The 27,393-nt window shown below is 37.1% G+C and overlaps 1 protein-coding gene across 3 annotated transcripts in view; it reads left to right on the top strand.

Moving 5' to 3' along the window:
• Slc44a1 (solute carrier family 44 member 1) overlaps positions 1–27,393 on the top strand; it is a 181,593-nt gene that overhangs the window by 97,659 nt on the left and 56,541 nt on the right. For all 3 annotated transcript variants that reach the window (XM_063224411.1, XM_063224409.1, XM_063224407.1), the window contains exons 6-13: positions 228–397; positions 2,286–2,375; positions 6,068–6,207; positions 6,398–6,584; positions 7,581–7,746; positions 8,464–8,620; positions 10,276–10,359; positions 22,621–22,758. In XM_063224411.1, the coding sequence (XP_063080481.1) occupies positions 228–397; positions 2,286–2,375; positions 6,068–6,207; positions 6,398–6,584; positions 7,581–7,746; positions 8,464–8,620; positions 10,276–10,359; positions 22,621–22,758 (1,132 nt within the window). The remainder of the gene's footprint in view (positions 1–227; positions 398–2,285; positions 2,376–6,067; positions 6,208–6,397; positions 6,585–7,580; positions 7,747–8,463; positions 8,621–10,275; positions 10,360–22,620; positions 22,759–27,393) is intronic.

Here is a 27,393-nt window from a genome sequence, read left to right as displayed (position 1 = left end):
GTTGGGACATGCACTCCACCCTCTCTTATAAGGCTTGTGGTAAGATTTGCATCACTACTCATACAGCCATCTTCATAGCATTAAGCACACAGCTCTTAGCTCCCATAGTGATGTGTGGAGGGTGGAGTGTACTGCAGCCATACCCACCTTTCATTTGTGTGTTTGATGTGGCATTTATATTAAGTAGGAGTAATTTTTTTTCTGATTTTTTTTTCTTGTGTCACCAGTGCACCTATTCCATTCTTCCATCGCTGTGCTCCTGTGAACATTTCCTGCTATGCCAAGTTTGCAGAGGCCCTGATCACCTTTGTCAGTGACAATAGTGTCTTACACAGGCTGATTAGTGGAGTAATGACCAGCAAAGAAATTATATTGGGACTTTGCTTGTTATCACTAGGTAATTGTTTTTCTCATTATTAGCTATTGCATAGTACTGCAGTAAAAGACTGTTCTGTCTTTTAGCCAAAATATGAGTACAACTGGGGATACTTGTAATTGTTGGACTTCCCATAGCCAAATAATTGTTTCAGATTATATACGTTATAAATATGTACCTAAAGTATGTATATACACATCTGAAACTCATTTCCCTTTTTTTCCATTGGAGAAAATGGTCTTTTGCATACTTTGGTTACTAAGTCTATGACTACCTTTAATATGGTAGCAAAAGGCATCTTTTACTGAATCAGCACCTCTGTTTCTAGTTATGATTCCAAAAGGCGTGTTTACTTATGAAAAAGGCCGCATATTCTCTTTTATATTTCTAAGAACATGTGTATCTGATACATTACTTTTGAAGTATGTAATTTTCTTTGCATTGGTATAGTTCATAGTGTCACTATATTGCTGGAAAAATTAGGAAATCTCCACTTCTTAGCTACTGAGTTTCCTAGTCAGTAAATAATATGATCAAGTAAAAATTTTATTTTCAAGATGAAAAATTCCTGTATCATTTTGGAACTAAATGAGGGGCTATTAGAACTTATAGCCTTCTTTAGTTGGGAGAAGTAAAGCAGTAAAAATCAAGCGGTTATTTCATTTTATAAGTAAAATAAGTATTTATGCCTGTTAAAAGCAATTATAGTCACTGAGAACATACAAGCTGTATTTCCATCTTTCCTATCATTAGAAAGCATTTTCTTTTTGCTCAAGTAGTACTTGACTCAATTAAAGTAATGCTCTTCATATGAAAACCTAGTTCTGTGATATTTGTAGGGCTCCCATCTGTTTTATGTTCCTGTACACTTAATTTTCCTAGAACAGATCCTAACCATCTATTTGGTTTTACAAATGATCTAAAGAAACTTGACTTAACTTTATGTAAAAATTACTTGGTTTCTGAAATAGTTGAACACTTTAACCAGAAAGAATTTCTAAACCTTAAAGATAGTGACAATGATGTGTGAACATTACCATTTAATTTTTTATTAAAACGATGCTCTTTTGAGGCTTGAGAATATATAAACATGTGTATACTTGCTCATTTGCTTGTGTAGTGGGCCTTTAGATCTTTAAAGACTTATAAATTACTATTTCAGACACAAGCTTCCCATTCAAGGATTAAATCCTCCTTTTTTGAGAATTTTATTCATGATTTTAGCACACTGGAATTAGGACAGATAAAGGACTTGGCTAATTAATTCAAAATAATTTTGCTCATTTTTGAGGAAGAACTTTTCAATCAGTTAAGAAATAAGGATAGAGGAATTTTGACCTTAGTAGGCCTCAGGGTATTATAGGATCAGATCCTTCTATAGAGTTCTAGAGTTAAAGATTAAAAATATCAGATGAAAATAAAATGCCATCTAGTTTGTGGACTATTAGAGAAGTTGGTCCATTAAGAAATACATACGTTACTCAAGGCAGTGTAGCACTAATTTAACTTAGTCTACCTGTGATAGCTTTTCTTGTCACCAACATGACATGTCATTCTCTATAATTTGTGTGCTGGCATGTGTGTTTGCATGTCTGATGTCTTTCCCATGGTGAATCCACAACAGTACCGTGCTGTTTTGAGTCACCACTTGCATTTGCATGTCTTCTTTCCGTAATGTATAAACCTACACAATTAGGTACCTTTCTTTTTAAGTGATGCTGTTTCAGTGGTACAAGTAGCAAAATCAAAATGCAAGAATAGGCAGTTTCTCTTCTTACCCAAATTATGGTCATGAACTATTCAAGAGCAACAAATTATATATTTCCTGGGAATGAGCAATTGAATGATTTCTGTTTATATTATTCTATGTTTTCAATAATATTCTACATGTTCTCTGTCTTTCCTGCAGTTCTATCCATGATTTTGATGGTGATAATCAGGTATATATCAAGAGTACTCGTGTGGATCGTAACAATTCTGGTCATACTGGGTTCACTTGGTAAGCTGTTTGTTTATTTTTGTGGTACTAATTCCACGGTAACAAATGGAAATGTAAAGAAGAAAATAAAATTTTTATTTCCATATATCTTCTCCTTAAAGAGTGTTTTAAGATTTTATAATTATATTCTCCTTCATCATTTTACTGCTGTTAGCATTTGAAGGGCAGACTTTTTTATTATGCATATGTATGTGATCATACATTATTCATTCATTAGTTTGAGTGACATCTGTTTCTATTTACAATCACAACATCATTGGTATGTTTAGTTTTACTGTTGTCTATTTTATTTTTTCCTGAAATTTATGCTTGCTTATTTTGCTTTCTCTATCTTTGCTATATACTTTTTTCTGATTATCTTCACCCTTGGATGGTATTCATAATACTTTTATATCTATACTTGGTAACATATATTTTCAGAATATACTCTTTAGAGGTCTATGATTATTAAAGACTGAAATGGGACATGTAGAGTTATCCCTTACCTTTTTTATGCTTAGCATAAACTTTTATTTCTTTTATCTCCTGCTGTCTTCAGCTCACATCACTTTTTGGCTTTGTTAAGTAACCTGAGCTTTTATATTCAGGTTATTTTTAAAGTTAATATACTACTGTTAAGCCAAGCATGGTGGCACATGCCTGTAATCCCAGCACTCAAGAGGTTGAGGGTAAGAGGATCATTGTGAGTTCAAGGCCACCCTGGGTTACAAAGTGAGACAAACCTGAACTGCACAGTGAGACCCTGTCTCAAAATCAGTCAATCAATCAATAAAATACTTTTATTACAAATATCTTTTTTAAAATTGTTTATCTTTGCCTTGAAAATTTTCAAAATTGTATTTGCATTTGGTCATAAGTTTTCCTGGGCTAGTTGTAATAAACAGCTGCTGGTCCTTTTGCTGTAAACCTTCATTATTAAATTCTTAATTTTAGTTCCTTTTTTTTTTTTTTTTTTTTTTTCCCTGTACTAGGGATGAAACTCAGGACCTTGCACTTACCAGGCAGGCATGGTACCGCTGAGCTATATCCCTGGCCCCTTAATTTTGGTTCTTTACATTGACTGGAATTGAAATGATTTATTTGTAAAGGACTTCTGGATTATGTATTGTCTCAATTTTTAGCCAAATTTGACTTTGTCTTCACATATGAAGTTTGAAATTGCTAGGTATAAAATTTTTCATATACAGTATGTTCCCTTGGGTCTTTAATGAAGAACTGAGAAACGTAGAGTAGTATAAATTTTGTTTATTTACTTCTAACTTGTTTCATCTACCTGTAATTTATATTTTCTGTGTGTGGTACTGAGGATCAAACCCAGAGTCTCACCCATACACTCCACCACTGAGCTACATGACCAGCCCTATGATTTTGTGTGTGCATGTAGTTTTTTGAGACAGGGTCTTGCTATGCAATTCAGATTTGCCTTGAGCTCACTTTGTACCCCAGGCTGGTCTTGAACTAGCAATGATTCTCTTGCCTCAGCTTCCCGAGTGCTGGGATTATGGGCATGAGCCACCACATCCAGTTCAAGCCTTATGATGTTTAATAAAGCCTTTTAATTTAAAGATGTTTGTCTAATTCTTGATCTTAAATAGTCTTTGGCCTTTTGAGAAAGATTCTTTTTCACCTCTGAATTTTTTTCTTTATTTCTGTATTTAGTTTTTATTTTTGTACCAGTGGTTTTCCTTCAGGTCATTGTTTATTCTTCAACTGTTGTCTTCTAAATTACCATTTCAATGTTTCTGCCATTTCTTTTACATATCAGGACAAGTTCTTCAAGTTTATTTGCATATTACTGATTTAGTTTTTCTCACTATCACTTCTGACTGCCTACAATAAAGATCTAAATTTTGTTTTTCCAATTTCATTTTATTTATAATATTCCTTTCAGTTATGTTTACTTCCGCTTACAGCCTTAGTGTCTATGTTTAGATGGATAATAATAAGTCTCAGTTTCTGTCACACTACTTACTATATATGTGACATTTGGCATGTTACTCCACTTTCCTAAATTTCAGGAATTTCTTATCATTTGTAGAATTAGTAATAATCACTTACGAGTGTTGTGATTAAATGAAGTTTCATCTATAAAGGGTTAGCACATTTCTGAGCACAAATTTAAATGTTTAATAAATAGATTATATCTACTGTGTTCCGAACTTTTTTTTTTCCTTTGTTACCAGCGGTCAAACTCATGCCCTCTCTCTTGCCAGGCAGGCACTTATGTCGCTGAAGCTATATGCCCAGCTCCTGTTTCTGTACATTTTAGCTCATTCTGTTTTTCTTGAATTTCAGCTTTTTTCGTAACTTTTATTCTGGTTTGTTGAAAACATATTTCCTTCCATTTTAAAAAATATATTCCCAGTTTCTGAAACCATTTTCTAGTACCTATAACATTTCAAAATGGAAGAAGTCTTTTTCCTAGACTATTGGTTGTTTTGGTTTCTTTACTCATCTTCAGCAAGAGAATGATTCGTGGTCGGTATTTGCTAGCAGCTAGGATATGAAATTTCCCTTTGACCTATTCATTCTTTGCATGCAAGTGGAGATCAGGTTGATGTACACAGATACTGTGGAGGTTCTCGTGGGCATTTATTTTTTCTTTTGCAGTGTGCATACTAGGTAAGTGCTCTTTGACGGAGCTACACCCCCAGCCCATTGACATTTATCTTGCTGCCTGCATATGCTGCTCTACTCTGAATCATTATTACTCACTGTGGCCTACAAGGGCTTGTCATATGGAGTGGTGCCCAGTTATGCATGTACTCACGTTTATTACTGCTTTCACCCTTGGTTACTGCTGTGGCTAAGTGGTCTCCTTTTTCACATGCTAAGCGTGGTCCAACCTTTGCATCCTAGAACTTTTCCTGGAGCATCATCTCCTCAGTTTTGCAGAGTGCTCTCTCTGCAGGCTTCTGATTCTCTTGTAAACATCATCTTCCCAGTGAGGCTTCCATACCATCATATAAAGCTGCAGTGGTTTCCCACCACAAGCACCAGCCCTCCCACCAGACTTCCTTTCTTTACATTTTATGTTTTTATTGGTCTCCTTTTCATTTGTTTGGGGTTTTTTTGTTTGCAATTGCCCATTACTTTATAACTTCTACAAGCAGTGAGAGTGGGTCTTTGGTGCAGGAATTCAAAATGTTTGCTGAATGAGTGAGTATAATTTAGTCATCTTATGTGGAGGTAGGTTTGCCTTCTTCAGTCTAGTGCTCTGAATCTCCAATCCTATATTAAAACTTAAAATGCTTATCCCTCACACCCACTACTACCATATTTCCTGTCTTTGCTCCTACCTTGGAGGAACTTCTCTTTTGATCTTCATTTTTTCATTGTACAGATAGTTAATCAGTTGCGTAACTATGTCAGTGCCAGGCACTGGAGTTACCAGTTTCTCTCAGAGGTATTTGTGACTGTCTCTCAGCTTCATGAAATCAATAATAAATTCATTTAGAGGAAGTTTATTTTATACACTGAAGGATTTGTAAGTGCTTAATGTAAGAGATTATAATCATGTAATTGGCATTCCCCTTATTCTGGCAAAAAGTTACAGCCACATACCTCTCAGCTAAATGGATTGTCATTTGCATAAGTTCCATATTGATGTAGATGAAAGGCCCAGAAAACTGAGGATTTTATGTCACATGTTATGCCAATTATTACAAAAACAAAAATTGTATATACTCCAGGTGGCACAGGTGTACTATGGTGGTTGTATGCAAAGCAAAGAATATCACCAAAAGACCAAGTTCTTCCTGAACAGCTGCAGATAGCTGAAGACAATCTTCGGGCCCTCCTCATCTATGCCATTTCCGCGACAGTGTTCACGGTGAGTACGCGCGACAGTGTTCACGGTGAGTACAGGCTCAGGTAGACCATTGTTAGTTCTGTGTCCAGCACCAATGCTGTGGATAAGTTGGTTTTGAATCTGCTATATAAGTTACAGGGGTGACATAGTGTTCTCTTGTTTATTGCTTAACACAGGAACTTGACCCTTTCTCTCCATTCTCTCCATTTAGGTTATCTTGTTCCTGATAATGCTGGTTATGCGCAAGCGTGTTGCTCTCACAATTGCCTTGTTCCACGTGGCTGGTAAGGTCTTCATTCACCTGCCACTGTTAGTCTTCCAACCATTTTGGACCTTCTTTGCCCTTGTCTTGTTTTGGGTATACTGGATCATGACACTTCTTTTTCTTGGCACTGCCGGTAAGTAGATATGTTGCTTATTCATCTTCGTGATATGTCTAATTTGCACTCAAATATTTTAAAACATCAGAGAGAGATTAGAAGTATAATTTGATATGGAGCTCTTGTCTAGGATGCATGAGGCCCAGAGTTTGATCCCCAACACTGCACAAAATCAGTCAACCAACCAATGACTCAATCTTCATGTGTTTCTTGACAAAGGTCCAAAAGCCATCAGATCTAGCAGTGTTACTGGCTCTTCAGTAATCCACTCCCTGTTTATAATTTTGCAGTCATCCTAGTAACCTAGTAACGTGGGTCTAGACCAGATAGGGCTGAAATTACATCACAGTTTTGAGATATTCATGGATGTGAAGTGAGTTTTTAATTACACAGACATTTGGATCCATTCTAAAATGAAGGAACAAATGCATTTTCTCTCCAGAGTTGCTTTAAAACCAATGCAGCCAACGATCTGTTTATGTCCCAAGAATTTTCTGCAAGCACCCTTGTAGCTGACATATTTCGTGGATTCTCCAGCTTGCTAGAGGCCATAATCAGTATCAATGATTAAGCTAAAATGGGATTAATTGTGAGGAGTAGTAGAACAGTAAGCTTGTATGCAATTTTTTCTCCTTTCAGCACACACTCACCAAATGAATGCGTTGTTAATTCGCATCCTTACAGTTTATTACAATTTATAATTACTGAATAAGTAATGGCTCTGAAAAGAACGTTAACACATTTGAAAATTCTTTCCTGAATAACTAGAAATTCCGTAAGAATTATATCCAAATAGAGCAACTTTTAAAAGCTTTAAGTGGTACTTTTGAGAAAACCAAAATACGTAATTATGTAATGTTTAATTTCACAACTTAAAAAAAATTTTGTCCATGAATGAAGTAGTCATGAAATCTGTGGTTTGGGAGCCGGGGTCTCTTTTTGAAAATTGAACTAGTCTCATTTCTTTCTTTATACTTTATGTGCTGCTTCTTTTCTTCCTTGACCTTTTCCTAGGCAGTGCTGTTCTCAATGACCAAGGCCTGGTGGAGTTTAAAATTTCTGGTCCCCTGCAGTACATGTGGTGGTACCATGTGGTAGGCCTAATTTGGATCAGTGAATTTATTTTAGCATGTCAGCAGATGACCGTGGCTGGAGCCGTAGTGACATACTACTTTACGAGGTAAGAGTTTACTTTTTAAGATCATGTTTGTAGAGTGGAAGGGAAGAGAATGGGACTGAAGTTGGTAAGGATTTCTTTTCTTTAGAACAGTAGATGGAAATGAATATAATAAAATGTTATATTTGATAATTCTGGGGAAGTAAGAATATGGGAGGATGTTATTCTTTATACTTTTCTGTATTTGTGTCAGATTTTTGCAGAACAGCAGGTCATGATATAACTTTAGGTTATGTTTAGCAAAATAATAGATCTTGTAGTAATACCATATTGTTAAAAAGCCCATCAAAAACTTTGGATCAGAAGACATATGAGTCCTGTTTGCTAACTTCAGAGCTAAATATTAAAGCTATAGGCTATGTAATTGTCTGTTCTGCTATAATGAGGTGCCAGGTCTAGATTAAATGTCTTTTAAATTTGTTTTCTGATTACATGATTAACTCCTTAGGTATTCCTTGATAATGAGTTTTTAAAGCAGTTCTAATTAATTTGAAATAATAGAGCATAAACACTATGAAACTACCAGTGAGAAATGAAACATTCATTTTATATAGTATATCCGTAGCATTTATATTAGTTATATATTACTTTGCTATTTTGTCATAAAACTAGAATGATATTAAAAAACTGACTTCACTGCATTGGATTCTGAACCATAATTCTGTTTCCATTCTGGTCTATGCTTTATTTTAATTGTCTTTTTGGTCATTTTAAAAATAGGGATAAAAGGAATCTGCCATTTACACCCATTTTGGCTTCAGTGAATCGCCTTATTCGGTATCACCTTGGTACTGTGGCAAAAGGATCGTTTATTATCACATTAGTAAAAATTCCACGAATGATCCTTATGTACATTCACAGTCAGCTCAAAGGAAAGGTAAGGAGAAAATGTCTTTCTGGACTTTCTATGGATATGGATTTCCAGACCTCGCTTCTTCATGCAATAAAGTGTCCAGTGATGTTAAATGGGAAGTTGTGGGTGTTTTCTCCAGAGTCGTAACGAAGCAGAATGCAGTCCTTTCTTCTCATCTCCCACACACACGCCCTATAAATTCGTCTAATCATGGTCATCCAGAGGACTCTCCATTTCTCTCACACTGTCTCGCATACCAGGGTTAGGCAGCTTTCTGTCGCTATGACAGAATACCTGCAAAAAGCAGTTTAAAGAAGAAAAGGTTTGGGGCTGGGGATTTAGCTCAGCGGCATAAGCGCCTGCCTTGCAAGAACGAAGTCGTGAGTTCCATCCCTGGTACCAATAAAAAAAAAAAAAGAAGAAGAAGAAGAAGAAAAGGTTTATTCAGGCTCACAGTTTCAGAGGTTTCACTCCACTATTTTAGGCCTGTGGTGAAGTAGAAATGTCATAGCAGAAGAGTGGGGCAGTGGGGTGCAGCCGGGAAGCAGACAAGGCAAGAGCCAGAGATAAGGTTCCCAAGTCACGCCCTTCCTCCACTTACTTCAGGAGGCTCTGTCTCCTGTTCAGCCGCACACTAACCCATCAGTGTTTTACTCATTGGTTGGCAACCCAGCCTTCAACACAATCACCCTTTTGGGAGACATTCTAGACCCCCGGTCATAGCAAACATCTTCTTAGAAACTCTCCCATATTCTTTTCCTTTTTTTTTTTTTTTTTTTACAGTTTTTTAATGACATACAATAATTGTGCAATACTAAAGTCAGAATATTTAGCATGGTCACATATCATGTGGTGAGAACTTTTAAATTCCTCTCTTCTAGCTATTTTGAAATACCCATTACAGTGCCACTGACCATACTTGCCCTGCTGTGTAACAGAACACCAGAAGGTGTTTGTCCAATAGTAATTTTACACCCACTAAATAACGCTACTAGAAGAAAACAAGAGATGTGCTCCATAAGCCTAGGGAAGTATCTTTTGGATAAGACCACAAAGACACAGGTAACAAGGGCAGAAATTGATAAATAGAATTCCATCAAACTAAAAAGATTCTATACAGCAAAAGAAGCAATCAAGAGATTGTAGAGATAACCCACAGAATATTTCCAAACTGAGCATCTCACAAGGGGTTAAATATCCAGAAAAATAAGGATTTTCTGTTTCCTTGACTGGAAATAACATGCATTTCTGTATAAGTTAGCTGAAGTGCCATAGTTTAGCTCAAAAATTCAAGCTCTCTAGAAGTATTTTTTTGATTCTTCCCATCTGCCAAGCAATATTATCTTTTTCTGTTCTCTACTCTTAATACTCAGGGTTTGTACTGTATTCTGATTTAACCTTGTTTTGTGTTTAGCAATTTTTTCCTTCCTATTATTATTTCCTTGCTGGTTTTGCATATCGCACTGTATTATGTATGTATGGAATAGGTACTAAGTGAATGTTGAATCAAGCTGCTTAAAAATAATTCCGCCATTATGTCTTAAGAAAGGGAAAGGTAGTTTTAATGCCTAAGTTGAGCCTTTTTACATTTTTATTTGTTTTTTAAACATTTGAATTCTTGCATGTGATGGATTGACTCTTTGGTGTTTTAATTATTTCACTTTTATTCCCCCATCCAGGAAAACGCTTGTGCACGATGCGTGCTGAAATCATGTATTTGTTGCCTTTGGTGTCTTGAAAAGTGCCTAAATTACTTAAATCAGGTAAAATATTTTAAAAATAAATCTTACACCTTCAAAGATAGTTTTCTTATTTCTTAAGATAAAATAACTGTGTTTAACTGCTGTTTTTCTTGTGGCATTACACATTGTACCTTGAACAGATTTGTCTTTTGATTATATTCTTATTTCTTAGGCTCATTAATCTAATTTTAGTACATGGGTAAGGCATCATTAAGAGTCATCTTTCTCAAAGACGTTTGTCTCTTAATTCCCATTCTTTCATTTTTTATTTTCCCTCAACATCTTTCTACTCTAGCTATTGTTCTTTAATTATTACAAATGTTGTTTAAAAGGTTTAGCTTAACGTATAACTGTTGTTATACATTCCTTTTTGCAGTTATTTGCTATCATTCAAAATCCTGTGTGCTGATACTCCCACCTTCCAGCTGCTAAGCACTATGATACTGGCTTAAGAACAATTATCAAAGGAAGTGCTATTTTTGAATTTTTATTAGTACATATTTGCAGTACATAATGATTATATTCATTGTAGGGAGTTGGTACATGTGCATAACACATCTTAATTCTTTTTGTATCTCCTTCCTTTCTACTCCCTCCAAAAAAATGCTAATCCTAAGGTTGCCTGGACGAATGGACACTTACAACAGTTTTTAAGGGAGTGGGTAGGGTCTCTGTCGTTGTTTATCCAAGCACGTAGGATTTGCTGTGGAGCATCCGATTCATCTTTTCATCTTTTTAAATTTTTTGCTACTTTTGCATTCCCTGAAAGTCTTTCCAGTGTCTCAACACCCTCGTCCAATAGACCAAAGACAAAATTGACTTTCTCACCATTTACCTCTAAGTGATTGACTTTTTCATTCCTGACCTCTAAGTACTATGTTTTTTATTCACTCCAAGATAGTCAAAGAATGGCGGCCCTCCAGCCATGGTATTGAGCCTGCCTGAACATGGCTTTATTTGGCTGTGTGGCTAATACATGGTATGATGTTTCATTAGCAAAATACATGCTTGCCAGTCATCATATTCTCTGAATATACAAGAGAATCTCATTTTAAAATAATTAGAACACCAGCGAGGTATAGTAATGCAGGCTTGTGATTCCAGCTACTTGAGAGGCTGAAGCAGGAGAATTAGGAGACTAACCTTAGTGAGACTTGTCCAAAATAAGAAATAAAATGAGTTGGGGGGTAGCACAGTGGTATAATGCTTGTCTAGCATTTGTGATACCCTGGCTTCAATTCCCGTTACTGTTATTGGTCACTTCAGTCCAAATGCTTGTGTCATTTACTCACCTCTGACCAACTCAAAGAAAGTCGTTTATTTACTTATTTATTTTTGGTGAAAAGGAAAAAGGCTTTTATTTAAAGCAAGTTCCAAGGACATGGAGAGAGCTCATTTGCCCCAAATCCCCATCTCACCCTGTCCAAGTGTGCAAGTCTTTTATACAGTAAGGAGTAAAGAGGGTGGGAGTACAAATGAAACAGCAGACGTCTCCAGGCTTGCTTTATGCTCCCGTCCATCATCGGTTCTCTTCCATTTCTGAAGGAAGAAAATGACCCAGACCCCCTTGGGCCAGCATCTCAATATTCTTCCCATTCCAGGAGGCAAAGCAGGGGAGGGGCAGCATTGAAGCTCTAGGTCTCAGGAAGTTTGGAGAAGCCACTTGTCTCTAAAGGAAAAAAATTAACTTTCATGGTTCTGTTTTGTTGTACCAGTTACAGAACACCTGCCCACATCACTATCCACAACTTGAAACATCACATTGCTTAAGATTTGTGCTAATTTTAGTTCATCCTGATACAGAAAGTTGACAGATACACTGAAAAGCATCATCACATTTAATCGTTATTAGTAGCTCATCCTCAGAGAGACAGGCTAAACCCAGCTCTCCAGTCTCAGTTCCTGGTGCCTTCTGTGTGCACATTTTACTTTTACAGTTTCCTAAAGGTACCTAGAATGACTTCCCCCCCAGCACCTGACTAGCTCCTACCTGACGAGGGATTCTGCACGAAGAAAGCCTTCCTTGTCACCTGCCACTCCCCCAGCTTCCGTGACACCAGTTCATACTCTGTGAAAGTGAGAAATTGGAATTGCCTGTTGCTTCTTTATCTTCACCTTCAGACTTCTAGTGGCTTAAAGGCAGGGATCTTATCTTCCCAGAAACATTTTTGCCTCTATTATGCGTCACTGCATTTTGAATAAAAGGTTCCTTTTTTCCATACACATAGGATTGAGCCACTTGTGCAGTGGGGAGCCCAGATGTGAATGATATATTTCAGTCTCAACAGTGTGACTCTTTGCCAAGCTCACTGAAACCTGTGAATCTCAGTTTCTTTCTTGAGTCTGCAGAGACAAATATACCTGTCCTTGTAAGTAGTAGACAAGGATGAAATTTAGTGCATATAACAGCTCTGGTGGACCCTCTTTCAGTTTTTTTGTTTATTTTTAAATAAATTCCTACTCTTAGAGTCAGATTTACTCTAATATAAGAAACCTGTGGCAAAGATAATCCAAAACATAATTCAGGACTACATTAATTTTCTCCAACATTGTAACATAAAAGCAAGACCAGAAAGCCAAGAGCAAAATAGTACCCATAATCTCACCATGCTAACATAATGATAGTAAATGGTTACTGTCATGAAAATACTTACTCACTTTGAAGAAAAGTTTATAATATTTTATTTCAGCATCGTAATATCTGATAATACTGTATAAACCTTACCTATGAGGTAGAAATAATATAGCTACAGTGCTTTTTATTTTGAGACTAAAGAAAGTAATGTCCATAGTGCTCTGAACATGTGCTTGAATCACAGTGAGCTCCCACTAAGCAGCAGCTCAGTGGACAGTAATGTCCACAGTTAGTTTCTTTAGTCCCCCTCACATCCCCGTCAGGTGTTTTAAACTTTTTAAGTGGTTTCTGGCTTGCTAAGATTTCCCACCTCAAGATAAAAAATTTTTTTCTATTATTCCCTATTTCCTTCCTCCCTTTCCCTCCCTTCGCTCCTACACAGGATCTTGCTATGTATTCAGACTGGCCTAAACTTGTGGTAAGACTCCTCCCTCAGCCTCTCAGGTCCTGGGATCACAGACGTGTGCCAACATACCCAACTGTGTTTTTTTTTTCTTAGGATTTTAAAATTCTTTACTTTTTCATATTGTTAACATCATGGTTGGTTTTTTTTGTTTGTTTGTTTGTTTTTTTGTTTTTTTTTTTTTTTTTTACCCAAATGCATTTTATTACAAACTTTCAGAGGATTTTTAAAAAGTCTGTCTGGAATTTAATCCACTGTCCCAGGATCAGTTAGTGATTAATCTACCTGTCTTCTGCTAAGAAATGTCAATTTAATTGTATATGAAGTACTTAACTATTATACTTGAAGTCTGTCTCAAGACTTTATTATTGATCTGCTATTCTTACACCAATATTGCAATATTTAATCATTGTAGTTCATCATATGTCTCAAAAATCTTATAATAGTCTTTCTCATGCTTAGTTTTCAAAGATTTTTTTATTTAATTGCCTATTTACTATCAGAAATTATCCTTGAAGTATTCAATAAGATACAGTGAAACAGTAATGTTAATTATATTGTCAGCTAACATTTCTTGAGTGCTTACCATGTACCAGGCACTGTGCTTCATACTTTATATTTTTATTTACAGAATCCCACACATGGGCCTCTTCTTCCTCCTTTTCCTCTTTCTCTTTTTCTTCTAATTGGTGGAGACAGGTTCTCACCGAGTCACAGCATTGTGCAGCGTGGGCTTGAATTTGGGAACCCTCTGTCCCAGCTTCCCATGCAGTGTTACCCTTGGCTCAGCATCTCCCCTTTGCAATCCTCTTTTGTCAAGCACTCTTTGGAAGATGCTTAAGGATGAGTTGGTTATGTCCCTTTGTGTTGTTTTCTACTGTCCTTTCTTTTGCTTTCTCTCCTTGAGATTTATATACTTCCTGCCCAAAGCCTTGAGCAAGACTGGAAATTCCAAACAGATGGCTGAGTTGAAATTATGTCAATTTTACAATCAAAGTGCAGTGTATACACTGGGGTGGGTAGGAGACAACAGAGCACTAGAGCTCAGTGAGAGAGAGCTCATATTTCATCTAAAGAAAGCATTCACTGTCTCTGTTTTATTGACGGTAGCTGTGTGAAAATTTATAAACAAGTTTTAGTTTTTCCAATTTTTTAAGAGAAGCCAGAATTGTAGCTATTTATATTTTGTCTCCTGATATTAAAATGTTGACAACTAATAAAACAAACCCTGAGTACATCAGAGTAAATAAGCCTTTGGGCTACATGATGCCAGCTGTCCATGGCCTTCAATTTGTTGCCACTGCTTAAGCAAAGTTGCAGGGCTTAGTAGAGAAGGGTGTTGATAAGCCACTTATTATTTATAGCACAGGTGCTAGTTTTGCAGACAGTGATCTATAAACTCTATGTTCTGCAAGCGCTTACTGTGACATGAAGATGTTGATACATCCAGTCTAACAGAATTCACTTTAGGTGGAAAGATTAGTATAACCAAATTGTCCATTGGGCACTCGATTATTCAGGCTTGTTCTATGTTAATATCATCTGTAGCCAGTACATTTGACACTGGAGGAGATGTGTTTTCTGATTGATAAGCTGTTAATATTACAAAGTCTTTCTCTATATAGTGTGTGGGACTTACAGAGAATATTTTTAATATACTATACCTGATTACATACTAAGCAATTTATTTAGGTCATCAGTTTCTCTTAAGTATGTAGAGAAGGCGTTATTTCTCATATTTTAAGACAGGCATCTGTAGCACAGCCATCTCCATCCTTTTTGTCACCAGGGACCGGTTTCATGGAAGACAGTTTTTCCACAGATTTGGAGGTGGGTATGTGGGCTATTCAAAGGTGATCACAACCTCCCTCCCTCCCATGTGCAGTTCAGGTTAGGCTTAAGCTCCTGCAAGAATCTAATGCCACAGCTGATGTCACAGGAGGTGGCACCCAGGCATTAATAGGAGTGATAGGGAACAGCTGTAAATTCAGATGACACTTGGTTTGCTCACCCACCTTCTGCTCTGCAGCCCAGATCCTAACAGGTGACAACTGGCACTGATCCATGGCCAGGGGCTGGGGACCCCTGTTGCAGCAGATCACCATGTGTGTGTTTCTGCGTTTGTGTATGATATGAAAAAAACAAGGCATAGTTTATTTTAGAGAACATTCAAAACTCTGAAATTTTCATGTTTCACACTATGAGATAATTTTTAAAAATAAGTAATCCATTTGTGCAACATACTCTTTATTCATATGAGTTTTAAAGAGTCTTAAGAGTTTAGAATAAGATGAGATGAAACCTATGGAATGAATTTGATGTCGTGAGCTGTCTTAGTTCATGTGGGCTCTATAACATGGAAAATGAAAGGTGGGTAGCTTATAAACAACAGAAACTTATTTCCCATAGTTCTGGAGGCCAAGAAACCTAAGATAAAGACACTGACAGATTTGGTGTCTAATGAGGGCCTCCCTTGTAGTGCATAGATGTTACCTGTTGACTGTGTCCTCAGATAGAGAAGGAGACAAGACAGATCTTTGGATGCTCTTTGATAGGGACACTTGTCCCATTCAATTCACCTCCACCTCCTAATACCACCATTCCAGTGATGAGGTTTCAACATACGAATTAGTGGGGAAAACAGTATTCAGGCCATAGCATTGTCCTCCAGCTGTCACCCAAAATAAAGCAAAAATAATTGTAATTACCTCTTTTAATTTATAAGGTTCCACACATAGAGTTGCCTATAACCTATACCCCCTTTCCAATCATTGCTTTTTAGTTTTCCATTATTGAGTCATTATGTAAATATTTAAGCAAGTTTCTAAGTCCTTCAATGAAGAAAGGAAAGAAGGTGTAAAAATATGGAAGCCTTGCTCCGGGACAAGTGGCCAAAAAGCCCTGATTACCTGTGTAATGACCTGCTTCCCTAACATATTTTGGCCACATAACCAGTACTTTTTCTGCTCAATTTTATCATACAAAAGTACTACTGAGGGTAGCTGTGACAGCAGGCATCCTTTTAAAAATATTCCTGGTTGGTAGTCATCATCTTGCTTCTGAGAATCACATAATTTAAACCCTGTGTCCTCTCTCGAGCAGATGTTAAGTACACATGGGCTAAGTGTTAACCAGTAGGCCTCTGGGCAGGTTAGCTCAGAATTAGGAAGCCTATCTGAGAGGGAGAGTGCACTCTAACTAAGTAGCTTGCGGGAAACTTAGAGAGCAGCTGTCAGGGAAAGCCACAAAGGACTCAGAACTTTTTTGAGAACCTTGACATAAATCTATTTTAGAGTAGGCGGTATAGAACAGAAGAAAATTTCTTTGCCCTGTGTCGACCTATAGCACAAATTTCTTCCTTAGGAGGTTGTCTTGACTTTTCTGTATCAACGCAGCTCATCTTGCTGAGCTGGAAAAAGGTAAAAGGCTTACAAAATAATCACCTACTCTTTCTTCAGTTAGGTTGAGTACAAAGGCATTGCACATGGATCTATAGGATTATTGTCAAGAAGGCTAAATTTCTCTGTGGATATCCTACTCTGAAACTGAGAATTGATAAAAGGAATTATTGCCACTTCTTTGTCTATAAACTTACAGACTTCTGCCCTGAAAGAAGATGGACTCTGAAAGGGTGGGACAAAGAAAGATGTAAGAGAAGTTTGGAAGCATTGGGCCTTCGTAGCTGGCCCCATGATAACAGAGTCAGTGGGACTATTTGAATCCTCTCTTGCCTCTGCCTCCTGTCTTCAGGAAACTTACGGTGAAAGTGGTAAACAGCACAGTTAAGAGTGATCTGTTCCTCATTTCAGGTGCTTGGAAACTGACCTTCCTGGGTGATTTTATTAAATGATTTGTCGTTTCCTTGATTTTAGACACTAATGTTTTTTTCACATCAGGATCTCATAATCAGTATAAATAGTTAATGTAGTATGGTATTTTTACTTTGAAAACCTGTTATCAGTAACTGATCATTTGTCTGTTGATCACATTTTAGAATATGAGAACTCAGATACTTCTCTGCAAGGAAATTACAGCCCAGATTACTGAACTTCTGTCAGTTAAATTGTTGAACTAAAGAATTATAGGGAAAGACGTTAAAATAGCAGTTGTGGAGGAAATTAAAACTTTTAAAATGAGCTGTGTGCTTGGTATTTCACAAAGGAGAAGGTGGGTTCGTAGACTAATTGAGCTTGATACTGGCGATGGGCACTATTCCAGAACAAAGTCGCAAAATTTTTCTGAAAAGGACCAGAATGTAAATATTTTGGCTTGTGGGCCATCTACTGTCTCACAGCTGCTCAGTTCTGCCATTGTAGCGTGAAAGCCGCCATTGACAATATGTAAACAAATGGGCAGCGCTGTGTTCCAGGAGAATCTTATTTATGGAAATAATTAGCAGACTGGCAATGGCCAACAGGTAGTAGTTTGACCACCCTTGCTCCAGATAAATTGTTAAGTGGCATCTGTGAATACTTAGGGAACAAGTAGGAACTGGGAAGCATTCTGAGTTCTTTGAGAATAGGTCTGACTGGGGCAGTTCTTCTCCATCATTTTTCAGCAGCGCTATTGTTAACACAGACCAAAAGTATAGTTTATTTTTACATCATTGAAGCATTCTGTAGAGTATTTCAAAAGAAGTTTTTATAGAACGTGGAAAAATGTGGACCACTGCAGTTAGTTAACTGTTTGGTTCCCACTGTGTTTTAGCTGATAAGACCTTCAGCCAACATTATAAGAGGCCAAGTAGTTAATGAGTGTTAACAGAAGGGTTTAATAATATGCTTTCTTAAAAATATTTTATATTAGCTTTTGATGTAGAAGACTTTCTAACATACCATAGTAATATATTCTAATAGTAAATACATCATTTATATGAAATATTATATATCATACTGTATTTCCCAAAGAATGCTGTAATTTCCTACTGCTCCACTACTGAAAAAAGTTTTAAGTATAGGTATAGGATTCAGTACTGTTCTTTCCTTGGCTCTCAAATTTTTTAGTCAACTTTATTATGTAATGGTAAATTAAATTTTCATAGCTCAGACCTCATCTTCATACCAAGCTCCTAATAACTAACAAGCATATGATTAGAATACTCATAAATTAAAGATCTTCTTTTGTAAGTTCCATATTTAAAACTTTACTGACAACACTGTAAAGAGCTTTTTGAGTTCAGCAGTTTTCCAGAAATTACAACATTCTGCTTACAGCAGGGATTTTAGTCAGCACTAAACCAAAAATTTGGGGGGACCAAAATTTTGTCACAATATCATTTCCCTTCCTAAAACTAAGGTATATTGAACCTTAACACTTAACTGCATTTCTCAGAAAGCAGCAATGTAGTCTAGAATGTTATGTGTCTTGGTTACTTTTCTCTAGTTGCTGAGACAAAATACCTGGCATCCAAAATGAAGGAAGGAAGGAATTTAGCTCCCTGTTTGTGGAAGTTTCAGTCCATAATCAGCTGGCTCCAAGGCAGGGTGGCATGGCACAGGTACAGCACTTCAAGGCAGCAGCCAGCAAAAATAGTCAGTGCAAAAAGAAGGGAGTACAGGCCTCTTACCCTCACTTACATTGTAAGTAGGCCACCCTACCACAAGGCAGATGTAGCCTTCACACCACCTCTGTGCCCTCCTCTTGCACAGGCTGAGAATATTTACAAAGTAAGGATCCTGGCTCCCCTATGAATCTCTTAGTTAAATTTCAAAACTTCTCAGGTTGACACAGTATATCAATCATAACAATCCACCTCTTGTCAACATGGCAACCAGACACATTTCTTTAAACCTGTTTCCATATACAAGACATGGGTATTCTTAACATTTCCATTCCAAAAGTTATAGAGGGATACAAAGCATTAGAACCAAAGCTAGTCCAAAACCCAGCAGGGCAAACATTAAGTCCTGTAGTTGCATGACCAGCATCTGAAGCAATCTGTGGCAAATTGGGTGCTCCAAGGGGTCTGTGCAATTCCATCCCTATAGCACTTCTGGTGGTTGTGGCTCCCACAGCTTCTCTTAGGATGGCTGTGCTCCTTCCTTGCAGCTTTCCTTAGATGATCCATATTCCTGGGTTTTCCAAACTTCTGAGGTCTCCACTGTGTCTCTGGCTTTACATTCACAGGTTCACACACTGCCCTGTTAAGGGCACACTGCCTGGCCTGCCAGGCCTTCTGAAATTGGGGTGGAAGCCTTGTAGGTGTATTCTGTATGCATCTAAAACTGGCACCTCATTGATGATGCCAAATCCTGCTGCCAGCTGGAGCAGTAGCAAGGCTTTTCTCTCTCTTGGCTGTAGGGGTCAAGTTCCTGGATTGCTGGGCACTCTGAATCCAATTCTGAGGAACAGATTTTCTATGCCACTGCCATTCTGGAATATGGTATGGCCACTGCCATTATGAAATATTGTACTCTACAGCTTTCACCTCAAAGCGGTCTTTCACTTTTGCAGTTTTGAGGGTGCAAAGGTTCAAGACTTGTTGCTTTTTCAGTGCCTTCAGGCTGTCTTTTGTATTCTGTTCCTTCTCAGCAATGGAGATCTCAGCTCTGTCTTTATAGTCCACAGCTCTACTGGAGTTTCCTTTCCAGCCAAACTCACAATGTTTTAAATCACCCTGCTAGACTCTTTGTTCTTGATTCACAACATAAATCTGTCTAAAAGCCCCCAATAATATCCTTGCCACAGCCTCAAGATTTGACTATCTTGAAATTTCTTCTGCCACTTTAATTAGTCCTCTATCCTTAACCTTAGTCTCAGGCAAAGTCTCTGGACACAAGCAAAATGCAGACAAATTTTCTGGCAACCCATTAGAGACCTCATTTGGAGTGCAACACCCAATGCTGTCCTTTCCAGCAGAAATCTCCCGAGCCTGGTCTTTACTGGTTTTCTGGTCTTCTGAGCTCTGACCAGAATCTACCATACAGAACAGCCTAAGATGTTCTAGAGCTACACTTTCAGGCAGCATCTCCAAACCTTTCCAAACTCTTCCCACAACCCATTCCCAAAGACTCTTGAGCCATATGGTCAGATATAGTCATAGCAACAACCCCATTCCTCTGGTACCAAATTCTGTCTTGGTTACTTTTCTCTAGTCACTGGAACAAAATACCTGACACTCAAAATGAAGGAAGGAAAGGTTTATTTGGCTCACTGTGGAGGTTTTAATCCATAATCAGCTGGCTCCAAGGCAGGGAGGCATGGCACAGGAGCAACAATTCAAAGTAGCAGCCAGCAAAAGCAGCCAGAGAAAAAGCGGGGAGAACAAACCCCTTCTTCTCCCTTACATTGTAAGCAGGCCACACACATACACCCCAGGGCAGGTGTAGCACTCATATCATTTCTGTGCCCTTCTCTTGCACAGGCTGAGGGTGTTTACACAGTAAGGATCCTGGCTCCCTGCTAAGTCTCTCAGTTAAATTTCTAAACTTCTCAAGTTGACACAGTGTGTCAACCATAACATTAAGGAAAAAAGAATGGAAAAAAATAATCTATTACTAGTGGTACTAAGAAGACAAGGGGCAATAAAACAGGGCTCATATTAAAAGAGGCAGAAGCCCAACCACGTCTGAAGGAGAAAGGGAAAAGGGGAAGTTTATTAGCAATGTATTAGCCTTTACAACTGACAAGCCCTGGCTAGTTAGTCCCTGAGCTTTCTGTGGCTTACAAAAACTGTTTCCTCTTTGCTTGTCTTCTTCAGTGTTGGCTTTACCCTTGGTCTCACACTGACCTCCAGCAGCTCTTCCCATTACGTTGTTAAAACAGTTATGCCTGAGGCGCCTGGCTTGGTGGCACACAAACACCCCTGCTCTAACCCCAGGGAGGCTGAGGCAGGAGGATCACTGCAAGTTTGAAGCCAACCTGGGTTGCATAATGAATTTAAGGCCATCTTAAACTACACAGTGAATCCCTGACTCAAAAAAAAAAAAAAAAGCCTTGCCCACTCATACCTTCACATCTTCACAAGGGCTATGAAAAAGAAAGATCTTTCTTGGGGGAGTTATCTTTTTAACTGCCATTGGCTCTGATTGGTTGTATATCAATACCTGAACCAATTTTGATAATCAGGTGTATGGAGCATGCTGATTGGCTCCCATCAATGAAGATTCACCCACCAGATCTAGAGGCAGTGCCATTCTTAATAGGGAATAGCTACTTTATTAAAGAAGATTTGGGATCATGTTCGTAGGAGGGGGAGTGGTATAAAATGCCATGCAGCAAATGAGTGTGAGAAATAACATGGAAAAAGAAAGCCACACGGCTGTGGTGGGTATTCCAGATAAAACAGTCCAGCAGCATGAGGGCCATATTATCTCCAGCTCATAGAGTGGCTTGTATGTTATTGACCCTCATAATCATGAACCTGAGACATTCAGGAACGATTGAATTGTTTGATTTACTAAGAGAGGGAAAAAGTTAATGAATATTGGGAAGGTTTGGGTGTGTGTTTATAATATTTTATTTTTATCAATATATGTCTATAATGCATGCTTTTCCTTGGGGAATGGGTACATATACATAGAGCATCAGTTTTTATTTCTCCTTACCCTTGCATCTTTCCCCATCCCTAGAGCCTTTTCAATCATGACAAAGACTCTCTTCTGTTTTGTTTTATTTTGCTCTTTAATTATATTTTGAGTTTCTCATGTTAGAGAAGCCATGTGATATTTAACCTTCCATGTCTGGCTTATTGCATGTAGCTTTATGGTCTCAAGGTCTTCCACCCACTTTCCTATAAATTACTCAAATTTATCTTTCTCTATGGCTGAGTAGAACTCCACTGCGTATACACTGTATTTTCTTTCTTCATCTGTTGATGGATCTATGGGCTGCTTCCAGGAATTAGCTATTGTGAATTGTGCTGCTGTAAACATGGGTATGCATGTGTCACTAAAATATGATGTCTTTAATTCTTTCAGGACAATACATAAAATAGGTAACAGTATTTTTAAAGGACTAAAGCTAAACCAACTGGAAGGCTTTTTTATGTTATCAACTTTTTTTTAATGTATTATTTTTCTTTTTCCTTAGTTTCTATTAAAGCTATGGATTTGACCTTGAAATAGTCACAAAATCAGTGTTTTAATTATGCATAGTTGACATCTTTAAAAGTTAGTTTATTGTCATGGATTTAGTTCAGCAGCGTACGTTTCTGCCTTGCAAGCTCACAGTCATGAGTTTAATCCCTGGCACACACAAAAAAAGTTAGTTTATTGATGAAAATACTGCTCTTGCTTTTGTCCAGAATGCATACACAGCCACAGCTATCAACAGCACCAACTTCTGCACCTCAGCAAAGGACGCCTTTGTCATTCTGGTGGAGAATGCTTTGCGAGTGGCTGCCATCAACACAGTGGGAGACTTCATGTTGTTCCTAGGCAAGGTAAGACCAAGTATGTTGTCTGAAACAAGTACGCCATGTGAGCAAATTCTGCCCTTCGGTTGTAAACAAGTGTAAGCCAACAGAAAACTAAAAGTCATTTAACATATAGCAAACATTCACAACGCTTTTTGTAATGGTCATATATTTTTCTATATTTTTTCCTTGTATTATGTTTATTTAATGGCCTCCAAATTTATAAGGTAAAGTCTGTTATTCTCCAAGAAAATAACAGGAAACTGAGGCACAAAAAAGAATAATTTATCTATTTTCTCCTCATGTATTTTGAACTATGAAGCCACCGTGTAGTGACTAGAGATAGTACCACATCTGGAGCCTCATTTGTTGAATTTAAATCCCAGCTCATCACTTACTAGTACGCTGTGTAACCTCTGAGACAGACTACAGAATCTTTGTGCCTCCATTTGCTCTTTTGTAAAATCAGGTTAATAAAGCAGTCAAACTCCAAGGTGTTGCACAGATTATACTGGGTACTACTACCTGTAGTCAGTAGTACAGGACAATGTTTACCATAGTACATTTTAGTGAATGTTAGTTCCTGCTGAATATGAGTCCTTTTAAAATAGAGCTAGAACTGGAGGTGCTGCTCACTGGTAGACTGATAGAGTGCTTGTCCATCAGGGTAGATAAGCCCTGGGCTCAATTCTCGGCCCTATAGAAATATCTGAGTAAAATAAAATAGAGTTAGTAAATGAGACTTTTATGTTCATAGACATTTCTGAGAAGAGACTGTTATTCTATACTATTAAAATCTACAAAATAATTAATAGCTTTATAATTAAATTTTTTATATTAAATTTTGTCATTTCAAACCATAAAATACTCGGAAGATATGAAAACTAATGAGAAAGGAATAAGATGTAACACCACGACTTTAACCTACATTTATTATTTCTTTCTGTTCCCTTGTGGTGCTATTTCGTGGGTATTTCATGGGCAAGTGTGTACCTGTGTCCTCCCATCCGCACTTTGAAGTGTATCATATACATTTTCATCTTGCTTTGGTAACTCCGTAACTACTCACTATGCTGGTGTTCATTCTGTATTCCATCATGCACTATTTTTAAATGTTTTCTTACTAATGAACACGGAGATTGCTCCAGCCAATGTGATTTTTAAAATGAAGAAAGTTTTGTCCTTTTGTTTCTTCTTTTTTGTGTATGACTTTTACTCTACCCAACACTTTAGCCATTCCTTTAAGATCACGATACACAGTATATTAACTATTGTTACTTTCTAATTATTTTGTTACAAAATTTTGTCTTATGTTTCGGAAAACCAAGAAGAGTGCTTTTTGTATTTTCTTTATTAATATTTACTTGTGTTGCATTAATTGTAAAAAAAAAATATTTTTAAAAAGAAAAAATTTTCAAGGGCCAGGGATTTAGCTCAGTAGTTCAAGTGCCTGCTTGGTAAGCATGAAGTCATGAGGTCAAGCCCTGGTACCAAAAAAAGAAAAGAAAGGAAGAAAGGAAAAGAAAAAATTTTCAGTATGGAGAAGCATAGCACTATGAGATCCAAAGTGGAGAGATCCTTAGGCAACTGTCATCTGAAAGGAGTTAAGAATAAACTTAACAGTTTATGCAGTTATGTTTTATGTTGGAATTTATAATTAAATTTACATTATAATAAAGTTGTTGATGTATCTTTACATAAGAGAAAAAATTGTAGTAAAAATAATGTGAAATAATCTGCGCTGAGGATTGAGAACAGTATCTGACGTTATTTTATTATATAAGCCACACAGTTCACTCAGGAAGCCTTCAGATTGTTTATCTTATTTCCGTTTATATAACTTGTCCCTAGAGCCAAAAGAAAGTGTTAAAACAGCCTAGACTGAAGCTGTATGGCTATGCATAGCAATTTTCCAAAGGGGAAAGGGAAGCTATTTAGAGAACAGTACACTATCTGGCTGTATTTGATGGTGGTGGTGAGGGAGATAAACGCAGAGACAGTGGTGGGGCCTCGGCCATGGCCTAAGGGCTCTAGCGAAGTGTCATCCTGGCCCTCCCCTGTGGGTTCACCCACTGCCGTTATCTTCATTTCGTAATAGGAGTCAGAGTTCAGCACGCTAGTTAAATTGGCCAAAGTTAGAGAATGGCAGAGGTAGAGTTCAAACTCAAGCCTGTCTGCCTCCTTAGATTAATGTGCTATAATCACCTCAACAGACATTAAATTTACCATTCGTTGTTTTTAAAATATTTTTGATCCATTTCTAATGATAATAATCTACTCCTAGAAATATGCTTTAAATACAAAAAGAAAACAGAGCATCATTTATATTGTAAAAACTGAGGGCAGTCTAAGGCCTGACATGGTTAGGTATAATCACCAACAGACTATTATTCACCTGTTAAACTTTTTTTTTGTTTGTTTGTTTGAGTTTGGCTTTTTTTTTTTTTTAATTTGTTCTGTTTTTTGACAAGAGTCTTGCTGCGTAATCCAAGCTGGCCTTAAACTTGCTGGGTAGCCCAGGCTGACTTCAAATTCAATCCTACTGCCTTAATCTACCAAACCCTGGGCTTATAGCATATGCCACCATGCCTGGCTTAGACTGTTTCTTATTATGAGTTTAAAATGTGATTAAGGAATGTGTATAATTTAACAAATGAAAAGTAGACTATCACAATACTGTTTAAAAATGTACATGTAAGGGCTGAGATGTAGCTAAATGGTAGAGCATTCCTTAGCAGGTATTTAATACCTAGTACCCCCAGAAAATTAATTAACTGAAACATGCAGAAGAAAAAGATGAAAATCAGTATCTGAAAATGTTGACAATGACTGCCTTGGATATTGAAAATATGGATGGTTCTAAGCCCCGCTCCCTATTTTATCATTATAATGTTCTCTCTATTGAGAATATATTCCTTTTATAATGAAAAACAAACTAATAGATGATAAAATACAGTTTTTTAAAATGACTTTTGAGTTTTTCAGCAGTCTAATTAGCTGTCAACTTTTTTCCTTGGGTGTATCACATCCTTTTATTCATTCAAGAAATATTTTTGAAGTACTTAGAAGTAATGTGCCATTGTATACTAGTCCAGTGTATACTAGTCCATTGTATACTAGTCCATTGCATACTAGTCCAGTGTATACTAGTCCACAAATACAATTTAAAAGCCAATGGCAAAGGCAGCTTTATAATCTTCTTTTCACTTGGTATTATGTTAAAGAGCCTTTGCTATTTTGCTAAAAATTTTGTAAGCATGCGTATGCATGTATTGTGCCACTTAGTCATCCAGTTTATTTTATTTTTATAGTTGAGCTTCTCTAAAGTTCTTACTAACCTAGGTATACTGCTGTGAAAAAATTTTGGATAAATCCTTATTCACATCAATTACGGCTTACTTGAATCCTAGAATTCTAAATCTACAATTAAGTAGGGCTCTTGATGTACACTGTTGAATTGTTTTTCAAAAATATATATTTTTAAAAACATTAATATTCCCCTGTAGGGGAGAGGAGAAGGGAGGGAAGGAGGAAAACAAAGAATTCAGATGTGTTATGTATATGTAATAATTCCCACCATAAATGTATACATGTACTAATAAATTTTTTAAAGTAACTAATATTACTAAAAGTCTTTTGGGTCTTTTTTTGGTCTTTTTAGAGGCAGGGTCTCACTATATGGTTCAGGCTGGCCTTGAACTCACTTTGTAGCCCTGCCTCGCCTCAAACTTGTGGTGATCCTCCTGCCTCAGCCTCCCGAGTGCTGGGATTACAGGCGTGTGCCACTGTGCCCAGCTTCTAAAATTCACTTTTAAAACTCTCTTAACAGATAATTTTAAAACTAAGGTGCCCAAAGGGAGAAAAATAAAAGGAAAACAATATGTTTTAAGTTCCTAACATTGAAGACTCCCTAGTTTTCTTTTCTTGGATATATACTTCTGATCATGAATCCAGCAAATCTTTTGAAAGGAGTTTCTTTTATTACACATGAATGGCTGCCAATGTGTGAAGTAGTTTGTGCGTCAGTAGTCGTAAGAAACATAAAAACATCAGGAACCTAACTGTTGATATACGCAGCAATTTGAGTGAATCTTGAGGGGATTATGCTAGTTGAGAAAAATCCATTCCCAGAGATTAATACAGGATGATTTCATTTACATAAAACATTTTAAAAGTAACACTGTGGGAGTGGATTTGTGGTTCCTCATTTAGTGGTGGAGTTGAGAGTGAGTGGGGATAGCTATGAAAGAGCAAAGTGAAAGATCCTTATAAAGATCATTGTACCTTGATTTATCGGCAACAATACCCTATCTGTGATATTGTATTACAGTTTTACAGGGTGCTACCTTTAAAGGAAACTGAGAAAGGTGTACCTGGAACCACTCTTTCCTTAAAACTACATGTGAATTTGCAGTTACTTCAGACTTTAAAATTCAATTGTAAAAGCCTTGAGACTCAAGAAAAGCAAACAAACAAACCCCAAAAAGATAATTTCATTAGTTTAATTTCTGTGGAGTCACAGTAGTTTTTATGAGTGGTGAATTTGATTGACAGCTCCTCTGGTATATTGTGACCTGTGATTACTGGCCTATAGGATCCTAAAGATAACAATAGAGACTAACCAGTCTTTACATCCAAAAGTTACTGATACTCACCCTAGTA

Source organism: Cavia porcellus, unplaced genomic scaffold, assembly GCF_034190915.1.
Source record: "Cavia porcellus strain 051 isolate PalLab524CR breed Dunkin Hartley unplaced genomic scaffold, mCavPor4.1 scaffold_1, whole genome shotgun sequence".
Taxonomy (NCBI): domain Eukaryota; kingdom Metazoa; phylum Chordata; class Mammalia; order Rodentia; family Caviidae; genus Cavia; species Cavia porcellus.
This window is presented reverse-complemented; position numbering and strand designations above follow the sequence as displayed.